This window comes from Drosophila mojavensis, unplaced genomic scaffold (assembly GCF_018153725.1).
Source record: "Drosophila mojavensis isolate 15081-1352.22 unplaced genomic scaffold, ASM1815372v1 contig_136, whole genome shotgun sequence".
Classification (NCBI taxonomy): domain Eukaryota; kingdom Metazoa; phylum Arthropoda; class Insecta; order Diptera; family Drosophilidae; genus Drosophila; species Drosophila mojavensis.
In genome coordinates, this window is record NW_025318667.1 from 13181880 (window position 1) to 13199364 (window position 17485).

At 43.4% G+C, this 17485-nt stretch overlaps 3 protein-coding genes across 3 annotated transcripts; 1 reads left to right on the forward strand and 2 right to left on the reverse strand.

The window, feature by feature from the left end:
- Window positions 1-367: 367 nt before the first annotated feature.
- Window positions 368-16028, forward strand: LOC6583727 (synaptic vesicle 2-related protein). Its single transcript, XM_002009356.4, has 4 exons — window positions 368-623; window positions 13027-13545; window positions 13645-14298; window positions 15075-16028. Exons 1-4 carry the CDS (start codon window positions 581-583, stop codon window positions 15455-15457), a joined length of 1599 nt encoding a protein of 532 aa, XP_002009392.2. The 5' UTR covers window positions 368-580; the 3' UTR covers window positions 15458-16028.
- Window positions 2326-7043, reverse strand: LOC6583723. The gene is made up of 2 exons (XM_002009352.4): window positions 6731-7043; window positions 2326-4673 (listed from the first exon to the last, which is right to left on the reverse strand). The coding sequence occupies exons 1-2, from the start codon at window positions 6954-6956 to the stop codon at window positions 3817-3819; spliced, it is 1083 nt and encodes a 360-aa protein (XP_002009388.1). The 5' UTR covers window positions 6957-7043; the 3' UTR covers window positions 2326-3816.
- LOC6583725 lies at window positions 10980-11426 on the reverse strand. Its single transcript, XM_002009354.3, has one exon. The coding sequence runs from the start codon at window positions 11287-11289 to the stop codon at window positions 11053-11055; it is 237 nt and encodes a 78-aa protein (XP_002009390.1). The 5' UTR covers window positions 11290-11426; the 3' UTR covers window positions 10980-11052.
- Window positions 16029-17485: the final 1457 nt, after the last annotated feature.

Sequence of the window (17485 nt, forward strand, 5' to 3'; positions counted from 1 at the left end):
GTGAATTGATCACTAATGCTTCATCAAGCATTCATCAATCATACACCAATCAATCAGTTATAAATCGATCAATCCGTTAAGCAGTCAGTAGTCAGTCAATAGATGCAATCCAGATTGGATGCTGGGTCATCAATCACTCAGTTGATCTGTTCAATCATCCATTTAGTCCCATGTCGCAAGCGAGTTACCTGACCCGTCTGACATACCCAACAAGGCGACTTTTACTTTTGAACGTCTGTTTATCTTATGTGTTTGACTACTCTTCATCCATCGCTTTACAGAACACCGTTGTAATTGGCTCATATAATAATACCAAATAGAACGCAGAGCGTGTTACCAGATGGTAAATGCTTATGCTTAAAGTGGCATTGACTGCTCTCGGGCTGTATTAGTCGAATTTTGGCAACGACAGTCGTCGCAACAGTGAAAAATCAACTTATCTAAAATTGAGATATACTTGGACATATGTCTAGACGTATATCTTTGACAAGTGATTTTGCGATTATTCGAGTCTCTGAACCCTTTTTTTTTTACGTGCTTCGAATATATTTATATATATAGACATAAGTAATCTTGTGCCATGGATAATCCGGGCTATGTGATAGATTGTGATCGCGAGTTCGGTGAGTTAAGCCCCATGAAAAATGAGCTAATAAAAGAAAACACTTCTCGGTTCCGAGCCTGCTTGTAATTAAATTGTGTAAAAGTGAAGTTTCGCTGATAAGAACTCGAGGTGCTGTTCCACTAATTAATATAGAACAATCGGCTTTATGTGAGCTGTAAAGCTAATTAAATTCTCATTAAAGCAAGACAGAAATTCTTTGATTGTCCATACTCTGTAAGGGGTGCTTAGGCGGGCTATATTAACTAGCCAAACTGACTTGTTATATATATGAAAAGTATCGCTGCATAGTTCTTTAAGTAGATAATTCTAAATATAATGGATTTATTAGTTCTATATACATTTAGAACTAGCATGATAAAGAAGTTTCTTTAGTTCTTTCTTTTCAATCTTATCTTTCACTATGTTCCTTCCACTTTCAGTCAACGAGGTTTCAAGGGTATCTCTTTGTCGACTCATTGTCACTTTATATTGTTAATGAAAACGATTTTTTGTGTTTGTTTTTTATTTTTATTTTTTTATAGTTCATTCTATGCTTTATTATTGCCAAAATGATTCGTTTATTTTCCACTAAGTACACACATAGTACATATACGTATATGTGTGTGAGTGTGAGTCTGTGTGTTTGTGTATTTATATTATATGCAGTTTATATGATTTTCTCAGTTTTAAATACAGTTACAGGATACAATTCTATGTCGTAAAGCCATATTGTTTTTATTTTTATAATTATTTGCCTCAACTTGATTTTTTTTTTTTTGTGTAAAAACATTTTTTTTTTTTGTGATAATGTTTTTCTTTGGTTTTTTGATTGCGATTTTGGTATATGATATAGGGTTTATTTCTTAAGGCTTCTTTTTTTTTTGTGTTTGTTTTTTTTTTTTTTTTTTTTGGGGTGCGCATTTGCAGTTCCTTTTCTTATTATGAAGGTGCGCCACAGCAATTTATCAATTATACAAATATGTAAATAGTTCTCGTATATGTTTATGGAAATGTTATACGTCATATGTCATAGGTCATATATCATGTGTCATGTGCCATATGTTATATATATATAGATGAATATATATATGGGGTACACTATATAGAGCACAAAATAATGCATGCTTTAACCAAAAATTAGAAAATCTCCAGCTATGCAAAGACAACAATTTAAGTTCAAATCGAGATATATGTATATATGTATGTATATATAGAGAATGCAAGTACACTAAACACTCATGAAAAAAATTATATATATATATATATATATATATATATATATATATAGAAAAGGTACACATTTTATATACATATATAGTTTTTGTTCTAAATTTCAATATAAACTTTTACTATGTATTATAATAAGTTTTCTTTTTGGACCAAAATGAGTTTTTTTTCGAATGACAACTTTACCCAAATATTTATAGTAATATTTTTTTTTCGTCCTAATTGAAATTGAAATATTTATTTTCTTTTAGGAACAAACACTTTATCAAAACTTTTTGCTGATACTAAATTCTACGGTATTATATATGTATATATAATATAATTGCAATTTATATATGTATACATTCAATTTCAAATTTGTCTCACTATAACTTTACGATGCTACACAAATCTCAATGCAAAAAAGATTTATTGAAGAAAAAAAAAAAAAACATGCTTACATACATATGCATATCCAACATTCTATATGTCGTATGAGTGTTTTTAAAAAAAAGAAAAACACGCACTACTATTTGAAAGTTCCATTTCGTAAATATAAATGTTGTAGCATACTTTTGAGAGCGCGAAAAAATGGATGAACTTTGATATTTGTTCACTCACAATTTCTATGCGTAACTGAACTGAAGATTGTAGTTTCCACATATATGTAAATATTCTTCTCTGCTTATATAGGTATGTAGTTAGTTATATGTGTGCTGTGCACTTGGTGTTATATTATATATACAAATATCGTATAAACATCGTTAACAATTGTAATCCATCTATGAAATATTCATGCCAAGCCGAACCCTCTCCGAAATCTTTGATGCCGTGAGTGATATAGTGATATACATACGTATAGCTATGTATATGTGTGTGATATTTAGTGAGTGTGATTATACCATATATGTATATATACTATATATCTTTCGATTTTAACTAGTTATTGTTGTTGCCTTAAAGCAGTGTCCTAGGTGGGGTGTCGTTTGCTTGCCGCAGTGAGTGACGCTCTATTGGAGTGGGTCCCGTCTAGGTACATATGTCAGTAAGTACCTAACTAACGTTCGCATGCGATACTATCGCATGCACTATATATGTATCATCTATGACTATTATTGAGTATTGCGTTCGCCGTGTGCTGCCAGTGTGTCTCTCTCTGTGTGAGTGTGAGTGTGTGTAGAATATCTGTAGGAATCAATGTTAAGTAAAGCCCCTCTATATATAAATATATATATATATATATAGTTGTTTTCTTTGAAATATTTGGATATATATATGTCTGGGTGTGTATATATTTGTATATACGTAGTGGGAGGTGTCGCTAGGTGCCGTGCAGTGCATCGTCTATGACCTCTACCAGAGCTGTTCTAGAATTTCTTTGAGCGCAACTCCATTTCAAATCCATTTAACATCAATATCTGCTCTAAAATGAGCATGAAGTTCAATTTAGCTGCTCATTTGACTAGCTGTTAAATATTAACCAAGCTAGTTAAAGTGGCTGTTAACATATGTCAACTCTCTGTTAACTTGTTGACCCACTCTTGTCGAAAGAGTGCAGCAATTGACAATTCCTCTGTGAAGAAGCACAACTAACATGAGCTTTACAAGGAACTTTAGCAGCTGGTCAATTATATCAAATCATTTGCCATTTAGATATAGAGTTCAGTGTGAACTGGGCCTAGAAAGAAATCTGAAAAGCCAACTCTGATATATATATATGTATATGTGATATATATATATATATAGTCATATCTGATGCATCTGCTAGAGTGCAAGTATTTGTAGTTGTAGTTGTAGTAGTAAAAGTCTCGCTATAACTGTGTGATATGACAGTGTCCGAGTCTCGATCCCCATCTCATCCGGTGCCGATGCCAGATGCTTAAAGTAAAGTATCTTTAGCTAAACTTTGGCCAAATGTTCAACGTGTATCTCTCAGCGAGTGTGAGTGTGTCTGTGTCGGTGTGTATGTGTGCGTGTGCGTGTAAGTGTGAGTGTGGCTCAGCTGCTTACTTCTCGAAGATGAGCTCGCCGGTGAGGAACGGATTGAGGTAGGTCTGCGCATCGTAGCCCGATACGGTGGCTGTGGTGGCGCGTCGTCTGGCCTGTGCACCACCCATGCCGCGCCGCTCGCCGTGCGCATGGCTGTGGCTGTGGTGCGATAGGCGTTTCTCCCCATTGCTCGGACTGAGGATGAGCGGTATGGGCATGGATGTGTAAAGCTGCAGCGGCTGCTGCAGGATGGTGCCGGCTGCCGGATTGAGTGGGGCATCCATGTAGCCGAGTGGTGCAGCCACCGTTGGCTGCTCGCTGGCTGCAGTGCTGACCGTTACAGTGGCTCCGCCAGTTCGCTCCGCCAGCTTCTTGGCACCGGCTCGACTGCGATGGTGCTTATAATGGCCACGATGAGTCTTCCGCTTCACATGCTGAATGTTGCCCTCTGCCGGGGGTGAAGTGTCTAGCACGAGGGGCAGGTGGTGCAACGAGCTGTCCCCATTCACTGCTGGCTCTAGGCGAAACGGGTCTCTGCTGCTGCTACCACTACTATTGTTGGCCAGGGCGAGGGAGGAGATGGAGGCGGAGGACAACGACGAGGCAGCCTGTAGAGCCTTTGACTTCTGGAGCGGATCACGTGGTTGCTGATGCGCCTGGTAGATGGTGGCCGTGGCGAACACCTCCTGGAAGCGATTGCTTGCCTCCAGCTGCTGCAGCTGCAGATGCTGCTTCTGCAGGAACTGCTGGCGCTGCATTTGCAAGTGGTTCAGGATGCGATACTGTTCGAGGATGTGCTTGTAGAACTGCTCTGCGGTGACTTCCGATGAGTTTAATAGGCGTATGGCAATCTTTTCGGGTATCACAATTTTGTCTGCAAGCAAAATGGAATATTGTTGAGAAAAAATCAGGTAGAGCGATACCCGCAAAGTCTACTCTCTGATTAGTTTAACTGTTACTTTCAGAGCTGCTATTTATGTATGTGTATTTACGAAAAATTTGTTAACGATAATTAATTATATTGTTTCCTATGCAGATACAAAGGAAATAGATCCAATCAATGAGTCTTATTTTTGTGAATATATCAGATATCAGATATCAGATGAGCTCTTGGAGTTTTTTAAGCTTCGAATCGCGAAATGATAATTGATATTTATCTGTTTGCTTGACGTGCAGCTATATTTATCGACGGTATTCATAGAAGAGGTAGCATGTCAGGTCTAGTTTATTTTGAAAAACAATTAGTCCAAATCGATATTTATCGATTCACTTAAAATGCATCGATATTATCGATCTGTTGCATTATAATCTATATTTATCGAAGAACTAATATTTCTATCTAATTGGATAGGTCAAGTTCATACTCACAGTCACACATAGAAGACCGATACTTATCGATTCTATTGTGAGCCAGTACACCCATTTTCTCAAACTTAACTCTTAAAACTTCAATAAACCCCAACAAATTACCATAGACTTTGTTCAATTTTATTGTGCAGCTATATATATTTTTGAACAAATATTCCAAATGAATCTCAAGCTATCCCAATTTATTGCTTTTAGTGCAAAACGAAAAAATTTCAATCCTTGTAATGAACTAAGAAAAAACTAGATTTTATTACCATTTCTAAATTGTATTCAAGTCAAAGTCAGTACGAACTCATATCCAGTTGACTTTAATAGATAAATGTGGAATAGGAATGGCTTTAAGTGGGCACAGCTTAGACTGGGTCAAACTATTTTTAAAAACATTCAAATATAGGCTGACTAGAGTGGACTTCAGAACTGGTTTATTACAGCTTCACGCTAGCTAAATGTGTTCTGAAATGAGCTCGTATAAGAGTGTGTATAAGTGCGTAAATAGAAGATGATCTGAGAGTTAATAGATTCAGCTCTAGAAGCCGAGCTTATACTTATATATGTAAATGAATTCGCTTTGAATTCTCTTTTAACTTCAAAGTGCTCTATAAAATATAAAATTATTAAAATTATTTAACTCTATTTATCGACTCTTATCATTCAGTTATACACAAATATATAAGTATTGTGGAACTTTAATATATATTATAAACTACTCAATTCCGAGTTGCCCGCAATCGCCTTGCAGACCCATAAAATTTGATATCTAAATTTTAACGGTACTTCAACGATGTTTCCTAACCACACATTGGCCTGCTTTATGATAATGCATTAGTGTTGGGTCAAGCATTGGGCAAATTTTTCGGGCTGAGCCAATTTCATGGGTTGTGACAAAGCGTTTATTGAACCGCAAAAGCCATGCAGGCACTACCACCACACACACACACACACACACACACACACACACGCATGAGAGATAGCCCATTGACCCAATTTCGAGTTGATTTACAAAACTGTAAAAGGACAACAGCAACAAGAATAACACAAGGAGAGAAGGAAGAAGGAAGGAGGAAGATGAAGACGAAGACGAAGTAGAAGAAGAACGGCTAGAACATGCAAGCAAACTCTCACGCCCTTCCGGCACAACGAGAGCCGCACGAGAACCGAAAGCGTTCCGAGCCGTTACCGTTATTGTTATAACGCCTCATCTACTTCTTGCTCCAGCTAGTTAATGTGTGTGTGAGTGCCAGCGAGTGTGTGCGTGTGTGTGTGTGTGTAATATGCAATTTAGCTGTAGCCTAGTTGAAAGCCTGTGTCCCAGTTTGATTTAGTGGCGGAACCCTACCCCCACCCCTCCTTCTTTTCCATGTCCACTTGACCATTGCCCAAAGGCACCCACATTTCGCCCCTCCCCACCTGCCCCACCTCTCCCACATACTTTGCAAAACTAGTGCAGTTTCAGTTACAGTTAATCCTTAACTTATTTAACGGCATTTTTGGGCATTTGCCGTTAGACGCCGTCGCCGCTACCGCCGACGCCGTCGCCGTCGCCGTCGCCGCCAAAACACTTACCGCACTGATTGGCCTTGGTGACGAAGGGCCGTATGGTCGGATCCCATATGAAAATATAGTAGAGCGATAGCATGATGGCCGCCAGCGATACGCACAGCACATAGACGGCTACCGTTAGGATGCGTATGACCTTACGGTTGCTCTGCTGCGGCTGATAGCAACGGCTTATTGTCTCCGTTGGCGGCAGTTTCACTTTCTCCTCCAGCGAATTGACTTTGGAATTCATTTTCGTTGTTGTCTAACTGTTCTTGTTGCTCTGCTTCTCTTTTGATTTTCGTTGTGTCTATTATTTTTTTTCAAATTGTTTTCTTTTTTGATTTTGTTGCTGGGTTTTTATATATTTTTGATTGTAAATTATTTATTGTTATTATGCACTTTCATTTTCTATACATATGTATATGTCTATATATACATACGATGTATATATTTAAAGTTTTTAAAGTTTTTTACTTCTTCTTTCTGGCAGTGCAATTTGTTAGTCTACTTGTTGTTGCTGTTGTTGTTGTACATAAATGCAAAGTTCTTGTAGTTTGTTATTGTTATTGTTGACAGTTCCAGTTGGAACAGTCGTCGCTCTCACAGTCGCCGTCACCCAAAAAAAAAGCTGCCAACCGACGCGTCGAGCGAATGCAAGCGAAATGACGCCCAAGCGCAAAAAGCTTTTGCCGTTAGCAGAGCCTTTGCTGCTGCTGCTGCTGCTGCTGCTACTGGTGCTGCTTCAGCTGCTGCCTCTGTCGGTGCAGGAGCCATTCGCAGCGGCAGCGCGGCATCGTCATCGTCATCGGCATCGCCTGCTCCTCGTCGTCTGCTGCTGCGTTTCGTTCGGCTTAGACTTCGTGTCAGCCTGTCGCCCGACTCACACTCCCTCTCAGGCTCCCTCTCTCGCTCGCTCACTCTCTCACTCTCTCTCGCTCTCTTTCTCTCTAGCCTTTGCGATCCTCTACATTGCGTTGCGCTTTTTCGGCATTTTTCGCATATAATTTCATTCATAAAATGCCTGTTTACTCTACGCCAGCTGTCAGCCGCTCGCTCGCTGCCTGCCTGTCTGTCTCTGCTCATTTCGCTTTATTTCCATTTACATACAAATTTGCCGACGTCGACGTCAGCTGCGACGTCTGGATGCGGCTCGTTAGCTGTCTTACTGTTGCTTTTGTTGCTGTTGTTGTTGCTGTTGTTTTTAAATGCAACTGGCACGCGTCGCTGGCATTCCAAAACAAAAACATAGGCAGTCAGTCAGCCAGCCAGGCGAGCTGAGACTGCAACAGCGACGCCGGCAGCGCCAGCGCCAGCGACTGAGGCAGCATATCGGCACGTCTTGAGGCCCTGTCACTGCTTTATGTGTCAAGAGCGCAACGCCCACGTTCACGCCCACGCTCGTTTTTGTTGTTTATTGCACGCGGAAATACAAATGCGCGCCTCAATTTGACCGCAAAAATAGATGATTAATAAATAAATAATTTAAGAAACTGAAGAAAAAACTCAACGAAGCGCGCATTCGTCCATAATTCAAATGAAATCATGTTCCAGACATTTCGACAATTTAATTGGCATCCTCCGCCATCTAGCGGGGCAGCGGCGCTGCAAGCGCTGCAGTTGCTGCAGTCGTTGCAGTCGCTGCGCTGCATCTGACTTTTGAGTGTGACCGTGTCCGGACAACCTTCGCAGACGGCTGTGTGCGAAGGACAACAGTGGGCAAGGCGAATTCAACTATACTGTTGCGTATAAGTATATGTAGGTGTCTATCTCTGTCTGTCTGCATGTGTGTGTGTGTGGGAAACTTTCGCTGCTGGGATGTCCTGCAACCGCACCAGCACCTGCCCCATGCGCACCTTTCGCCAGCAAGCGCCATGCGCTGCTTTATTGCTTTTCAATGCCCTACAAACTGGAGGATAGAGAGTAGTTTCGGCTGCAGCTTCAGAAGATATGCCACAACTCTTGTATGAGCTATGACATGATGCAAATCTGATCTGTTAAAGCTCTGTTAAATAACATTCTTAACATAGCGATCATCGAAAACTCTTGTGCATAGACTAGAGCTTCGCTCTATATTTTTAGATCTTTGTAAACTCTTGTACTCTTACACTCTTCTACTCTATTATGTCTAGCCCTACGCCACCTGCCCCTAGTAATTAGCTTTTACAGGGTATACGGTGAGTATATCCTTTGTGCATTGTGTAAAACTTTTACTTGTTTTCCATTTCAATTCGGCAAATCCGTTTGTCGTTAACTGGAGGTTAATAATCTGCAACTAGGTCACTAGGACAACGAAACGAATGCAACTGCGCGCGCGAGACAGAGATGGAGAGAGGGAATGACAGAGACAGAAACTGAGAGAGAGGGTGCGCGCCAGAGAGTGGCCGCGTGAGAGAGCGAGACCGAGAGCGGGCATCGAACGATTGCAGCGGTTGGCCATTGATTTTGTTGTATAAGCGAGACACACAGACACACACACAGGCACACACACACACACATAGGCATACACTCTCGCGCACACATTCATCATGTGGCTGGCGCGAATGTAGGCCAAACGCCCAGTGCCTCAGCCACTCTACCTCCATTACCTACCTCCCTCCCTCCATTCAGAGCCCATTCCAGCCCCCTCCGCCCATTCCGGTTGCCCAGCTACAGCGAGTGCAACATTGTTTGCAAATGGCCCTCAAGGATTCTTCGCAGGTGTCGCGCCACCTTGAATGGCAAACAAACTCAAAAATAGTCGACGCTTTAACGGCAACTAACGGTATCGCTGTTGCGTATAAGTCACTCTTATACGCAATTGAGAGTTACCATCAATCAAGCAGATTGTAAAGTAAAGTAAAATAGGAGTTTGCTGGAGTTGTTGATGCACGACTAGCAGATACCCTGTATACACACAATATCTCTCATTCTCTCTCTCTCTCTCTCACTCCTTTAAAAACCGAAGTAAATTTAAGAATACAACTACAGAGACTTTTGAAGAAGTTTTGTGCTCCTCATTTGCACTACTCATGCAAAATTTCTCTTGATTAAAAAAATCTGTTAGTAAAGATCTCCCTTATAGGCACAAATTTCCATATATAAATCAGCTCAAATTTCTATATAGATTCTATATACAAATTGTGCAATGGTCTTAATTTTAGTCTAATGTGAACTAGGGTAGCCCGATGCGATAGTGCAGTATTCTTACATAGTTTCCCCATCATCTGCCTCTTTCCCTTGACCCCATATATGGCGCTAAAGTTGATCAATCTTCCATCTCTACCTCTTCAGACCCCTTCATTTATCCCTCTTATAGATCTAAGCAAAGTATCTATATCTATCTATAAGAAAAAGGTAGAGTTTGCTTGTCTCACCACACTCTTCCTCGCCCGCCCGCCATGCACTTACCAACGTGGTCAGCTAGCTAGCAATTAGCCAAAGGCCGGCGGCTTCTTTTGGCCCTTGAAGACGGGCGGCATGCGCGAGTCCCAGAAGAAGAGGTGATAGATGGAGAGAAAGAAGCCGAGACTGCAGAGACCGCACAGATAGATGACCAGCACAAAGTAGCGGGCGAATCGCTCCGAGCATGTCGGCTCGGCGAACACAATCTCCTCCAGCTGCGGCGACTTGGGCACATAGCAGTAGGCGGCCCGGCGAGGGGTTCCGCTGCTGGCGAGACGCACACTCCGTGAGCTGCCGATGGGGGAGATCGCCTCACGTGGTGCTGCTGGTGGTGGCTCGCTCGCCGGCTCTGATGGCATTTCGCGCACATTCGAGCCAATGATATTGATAATCTTGGCCAAGTTAGCGCTGGCTGGGATTTCGGCTGGCATGCTGAAATTTCAGATATCTCCGCTCTGCGCTCTATGGCCCAGTGAATCGAGGGTCTCTTTGGCCCGGCTAGCTGTGCGTCGCACCGATTACTGATTTCATTTGATTGACGTCGACGTCGATTAAATCAAAATCGGACGCCAGCGACGCAGTGGCGCTGAGCTGGCTAGCCCAGTAGGTGCTAAAGCGGATTAGTTTTCTGCGTGCCTGTCAATTTTTATTTTGTATTTCGTTCGTATTCACTTGTATATCAAATGCAGACCGGACAGGGTCCCTCGCCCCAGAGCCGACCCCACCACGGCTCATTGAATTGCATTTCGCATTGGATGAGCAGCCCTGCCACGCCCACGTACTCGATTAATCCGTGTGTTTAGCATACAGCGCAGGTCAAAACAAAGTGAAAGCGGGGCGGTGTCAGGGACGGTGCCCTAAGACACCTTCCCTCCCTCCACAAGAGACTTACCCAAAAAAGAAAAAAATTAAAGAGGAAGAGAGTAGAGTTTGGTGTTTGATGCCGTCGTCCATGTGTCCTCCGTCTAGCCAATGGGATGCGTATGCTTGAAGATGGGCAGCGGCGGCATACGCGAGTCCCAGATGAACAGATAGTACATGGCCAGGGTTAGACCCATGCCGCTGACACCGCCCATATAGAGCACCAGGGTGAGCAGGCGGAAGGTTTTCGACTCGAAGAAATCGTTCGATTTGGGCACTTGGATCTCCTCGTCCTTTGCCTCCTTGACAATGGCGGCCAGATTCAGCGTGGGCGCGGACATGATATCCAGTTATTATATATTTAACTATATGTATGTCTATATATGTAATTATATTTTCGAACTAATCGAAACCCGTTCGAACTCGGCGCTCTTCCACGGCTCGGCGTTTCTGGAGGGCTACTGAATCGAGGCGTGCGACTGCCGGTCGCATTTGCTGCTAATTTGCATTTCATGTGTTTAATTTTGCGGTTTTTCGCTTCTTCTTCTTCTTCTTCTTCTGCCGCTGTTGCTGCGGCTGCCGCTGCCCTCGCGCTGCCCCGGGCCGCCTCGGTCGTGTCCGAGTCGAGCGTGCTCCGCTGATGAAGGCAGCGTCTTGACCGCCACACTAATAAGATTCAGCACTGTAGCTGCCTCGAATCTTCTACCCTCCACCTGTAAGCCAACTAACCACCAACCCACCTGGCCTCCTCCTCCTCCTCCTCCTCATGCCCATATTCAGCTAGCCCCTCACTCAACCACATCACGTGCTCTATGCTTTGGCCACTTGACCTGGTTTGATTTGTTGTCGACGTTGTCGTCATTTGTTTTTCTATATACCCTGTACCAAGTACTTAATGATGGGTATATTGTTTTCGCCACAGTATTTGTTGCAGACAGCAGCGAGTTTTCTTTGGGGAGTTAGTCTAGCTAATCCAGCTTATGAGCCCAGTCCAATTCAACATGCCTAAATGGATCCGAACTCTTGCCTGTTTATAAAATATCCAGCGAACGTGTATACTGTGTACAGGGTATCTGTTAGTCGGCCACTGCAAGATGCAATTGCAAGTTTTCTTATAGAAAAGATGCCCCGCCTAAGGAAAAACCCCGATGACAATCTGAATGAAAATAGCACAAATACCATTTCTTCAAAATAAATGGGTATAACCTCTAGGAAAAAGCGTTAAAACCTGAATAAAATACTACATATACATACACACGTATATAAGCTATTGAGTCTGTGATTTTTAAACAATACTGTAAACATTTTTAATTTAAATTTTATTAGAGAATATATATGTGTGCCTGTTAAATATTTAACATGGACTTCACATGTACTTAACATGCACTTCTAAACTAACTTTTTCAATTCATAAAAGCTTTGTGCATTTCTTGGTTACTTATAATATGATCTCACTCACTCGACTGGTTTTGCCATTACAGGGTATAGACAGGTCGAGCAATTCAATTCGCTCTAGCCATTGTCCGAATGGCAAATCCAATTAGGCAAGCGACAGTGGTCAGTTTCAAATGTGTCCGACTGAGGGCTGTGTTTGCCTAGGGTATGGGTTGGCTTGGACTGGGGCTTGGACTGGGGCTTGGGACTGGGACTGGGGTCGACTTGGGTGGGACTCACCGGCTATTGGTACTCGTGCACTTTCTGCACCGGCTGGCCGCCAATCGAGACGGGGAACTTGAGATGAATGTCCGGCATGCCGGAATCGAAGAAGATCAGATAGTAGAGGGCCAGCACCATGCCCAGGCCGCTAATGCCGCCCAGATAGAGGACGAGCGAGATTAGTCGAAACGTTTTCGACTCAAAGAAGGCCGCCGGCGGCTGGTCCTTGGGCAGACGCACATCGTCCGACAAGTCAGCAGCCGGATCTGCGCTTTCCTCCGACATGACAACACCGACTGTTCGAGGAGCGCATTGCGCTGCCCCTACTTAAGGCACTGCCAATTATGCAAATGAGTTTCGACTTGTGTCGACTGATTGGCACTCTGATTGACGCGTGATTGATGGGCGACTCTGTATTGCAGACACTGCGGTGAGCAAGCGCAAGTCGTTGGACACACGCGAATACAGCTTCGAGGAGGCCATCACGTTGACGGGCCACGGACTTTTCCATCTGAAGCTGTTGCTCGTCAGCGGGCTCTGCTTCATGGCCGTCATGGTGGAGATAATGGGCGTTAGCCTGATCATGCCCCTGGTCAAATGCGACCTGCAGGCCACGCTGGATCAGCAGGGCATACTCGCCTCGGCCGGATTTCTGGGCGTTGTGCTCAGCTCCCATGCCGTGGGCTTTCTGGCCGATACCTGGGGTCGCGTCACGACGTTGCGCTTAGCGATGCTCCTAAGCGCCATCACCTCGATCATTTCGGCCTTTTCGGTGAACATCTGGATGCTGATCGCCTTCCGTTTCCTGACGGGCTTCTTCATCTCCGGCGGACAGGCGTGCGTGTTCAGTCTGTGCGGCGAGTTCCATGGCAACCGAACACGAGTTCGACATGTCACGCTGCTCTCCTGCTTCTTGTGCATTGCCATAATGTTTGCACCAGGTAAGACTCACCAGATCCTGATACGTCTTCTCTCTTATTCTCTCTCTCTCGCTCTCTCTCTCTCGCTCTCTCTCTCTCACCTGCTTTGCCCTCTTTTAGCAATGGCCATCGGCATCCTGCCCCTAGAGTTGAGTGGCTCGATGCTGGGCGTGAACGTAGCCTCGTGGCGCTTGTTCCTCATCGCTGACGTCTCCGTTGCGCTGCTGGCCTTTGTTGGTCTGCTGACGGTGCCCGAGACGCCCAAGTATTTGTTGGTTCACGGACGCACCGATGAGGCGCTGGAGACGCTGCGCAAGATTTACGTTTACAATTCGGGCCGGCCCGCCAGCGAATATCCCGTGGAGTGCCTGGCCCCGGAGGTCGGCGGCGCCAGCCTGTCCAATGTGCACAGCGTCTGTGACGCGCTGCGTCTCATTTGGCAGCAGACGGTGCCGCTGTTCCATCGCTCTCGCGTCTTCCACACGCTCAACATCTGCGGCATGCAGTTCGTCATCTATGGCATCGCCCAGGGCATCTTCATGTGGTTCCCCACCATACTCAACGAACTGGGCGAGGAGAGCTCCCACGGCGCACTCCTCTGCACCGTCCTGCAGAACTTCAATACCGAACCGGATCCCGCCGAGAATGGCACCTGCGCCATGAAGGCTGACGTCAGTACCTACCTGGTGATGATCACCATTGGAGCCGCCTTCACGGTCATCTATTTAATCTTCGCCTACACCATCGATATGATTGGCAAGCGGAACCTATTGAGTGAGTATACCAGGCATAGTTCGCCTATTTCAATTTTCATCTGACTGCTGAATATCAATTGCAATTTGTAGTTACCTAAGACTATATCTTTAATCCTAGTATAACTTTACCTCTGAGCGAGAATATTAGATAGAGAAGGTCTGGTTTTGAGAACATAGGTAGTTCCGCATAGCTTAACATATGAGTGGGATTATATCAAAGGAAAGCAATGTGAGAAACTTTCCGAAAAACTCCCGTCCATCTCTCCCTTCATTTTTCTCCGTCTATCTCTCTTAATTTCTCTCATCTTTCTTCACTTTCTTTCTTACTATAATTTACTTTCTTTCTTTTGTTGTCTCTTTCTTAAAGATTCCCCAGCTTTATCTGCCCTATTTTTTTTCTTATCATCTTTTTCTCTTCTCATCTCACTTAACTTCCTGTTCTCTCACTTTCTCTCATTCTGTTTCCCTCTATATCGGTCTCTTCTCCCCTATATCTTTCTCTCTTCCTCTATCTCGATCTCTCTCTCTCTCTCTCGTTCTCTCCCTCTATATCTCTCTCGTTCTCTCCCACTATCTCTCTCTCGTTCTCTCTTTCTCTCTCTCTCTCTCTCTGTGTTTCCCTCTTCTTCTTTTATCTTAAATTTTCTGCATCACTTTCCCTCTGTATCCCTCTCGCTCTTCCTCTTTCACTCTCCCTCATTTTGTCTCCATCTCTCTTCTCTCTTCTCACTCTTATTTCTTTATTTTACTATATCTAATCTTTTCCTCTCTCTCTCTCGTTCTCTCTCCTTGCAGTGGCCTGGATGGTGCTGACAGTCGTGTGCTTGGCTCTGCTCCATTGGCTACGGGAATTCATCCTGATAGTGATTGCGGTGACCCTGGCCATGGCCATTGGCAACTGCGGGGGACTGGTCAGCACCATCGCCATGGACTTCTATCCGACGCAGATCAATGCGATGGGCATGTGCTTCATCATGATGGTGGGCCGACTCGGCGCTGTGGTGGGCAGCAATGTGCTGGGCAATTTGCTGTTTAGCAGCTGCGACGCCACCTTCTGGACACTGCTCGGCTTCGTGGTCGTTCTTACCGTCATGGCATACTTTCTACCGGAGCAGACCAAGTCCAAGGCCAAACGGCAATCCTCAGCTGCCAACGGGCAGGAAATTAGCTCTAAGTAACTGTAGCCCCTACTATCTAGCTCTATGTGGTTCTACGTTTTGTATTAAGCAAATAGAAGAAGAAGAGACAAACGAAGCGACAAAAAAAAACAAAACAAAACAAAACAAAGACAAAAACTGGATGAATTCTACAAGGAACGGGAACGTCAATGGGAGCGACTATGGCAATAACCAATGGGAACGGGAATGGGAATTGGAATGGGCACGGGAGCGGGAACGGGAACGGGAACGGGAACGGGAACGAGAGCAATTGCATTGGAAATGGATTAAGTAAATGTTTGTCCTCATTTCTATACTTGTTGTTCTTGTTATACCCTGTAGAGAGCATGTGCAAGCAGCTGGGGTATGCTCGTCTAATTGAAACTCATTGTTCAGGACGTCAATTTGAGTATCGGATGTGATTAGAGCTGGCTTATAGCGCTGTTTTAGTATTCTTCAGTATTTAATATTATAATATAAACAATTTTTAGTAGTTCTTCAGAATTTTGTGATTTCTGAAAGAAAATGGAAGACAACAAAAAATCATATTAGAATTATATATAATTATTACTATACTGTAAGACATATTTTTACAAAAAAATAAATAACTCTATAAATTATGCAAAATATTAATTATATAAAAATCTATATAAATACACTCAAGCTTTTGTGAATCTTAAAGCTCTGACAAAGCCATATTGAAGCTTTGCAACTTTGCAAATTAGAGTCTCTCGTTTGCCAGGGTATCGCATAGTCCATCAAATCTCGTTTCTCTGCTGCGCTGCTGCCTCGTCGACGTTGTCATTGTCGATAGCTGCTGCCGCTGCATTAACATTCTTGACATTGCCCCGCTGTGTGGCTGAGTTGTGGTGCGCGGGGGGGGCACACAGCCGACGGGCGGGTGGTCAAAGAGGAGGCGGGGCGGTAGCGCTTGGTACTCTTGGGGACCTGAGCCGAGTCGCCGCTAAACGCATTCCAACTGCAACGCTGCATCTGGAATCGTAAGTACGCTTTTTATTTATACAGCCAAACGGTGTTTGCGCCACAGTCTGAGCGACTGCGTCTAGCGGCAGCAGCAGCACCACCACCACCACCAGCATCCGCACCCACCATCAAGCACAGCTGCCAATCATAAATGCGAGTACGTAACACACACGTTGTCATTGCCATCCAGCATGCAGCATCTGGCATCAGGCATCAGGCATCAGGCATTGGCCATGGAGCACGGCCTAACTGCGCATTTGTCGACTTATATGGCTTGGACAGATAACCAAATAACAACTGCCAGACCAACTCCCAGTCCCCAGTCCAAGTCTCAGTTCAAGTCCCAGTCCGAGTCCCACTCCCAGACCAAGTCTCGGTGCCATTTCCATTGCTCAGCACGCACAGTGGAACCATTCGAATGCAGTGCACGCGCACAGTGGGCGCGAGAGCACGTAAATTCGTTACTCTGCAAATTTATCAAACTGAGTTCAGAATCTAAATTTTTGAATTTTTTGAAAAATAATATTTTACCAAAAAGATTCAAACATTTATAATTCTATCGAACTTTTAGAAAAAATTACTCAAATACCTCATAAAAAATCGTTTAACTAAACGAGTTAAGACAATTGGAAGGCTTTACAAGTTCCATTTGTTATGGTTGACCAATTCATTTAATTTATTTTGGATCAGTTTTCTTTAATTTCCCAACTATCAATATCAAACCTTCATTTATCTCCGAATTTTCTTTCACTTTTTTGTCTTCTAAAATCTATAATCCTCCAATTACTATTATATTTATCTCTGTTTTTTTCTATTTTCTGATTTTCCTAAATATATACCCTCCAATTTGCACAAGAGTTTTAACCGTCTTGGAATGTAGTTTAAATTTGTCTTTAATTCTTAAATAGATAGGAAAGTCCGATATGAATGCAAGTTATATTAAGATTACAAATTGAATCTAAGTGGCAATCATATAAGATTTTCATACTTTAATACTCAAAATTGGAGTTTATTTTGACTTGGCTCAACAACCTTTAATACATCTTCTTTTCATCTATCATTTCC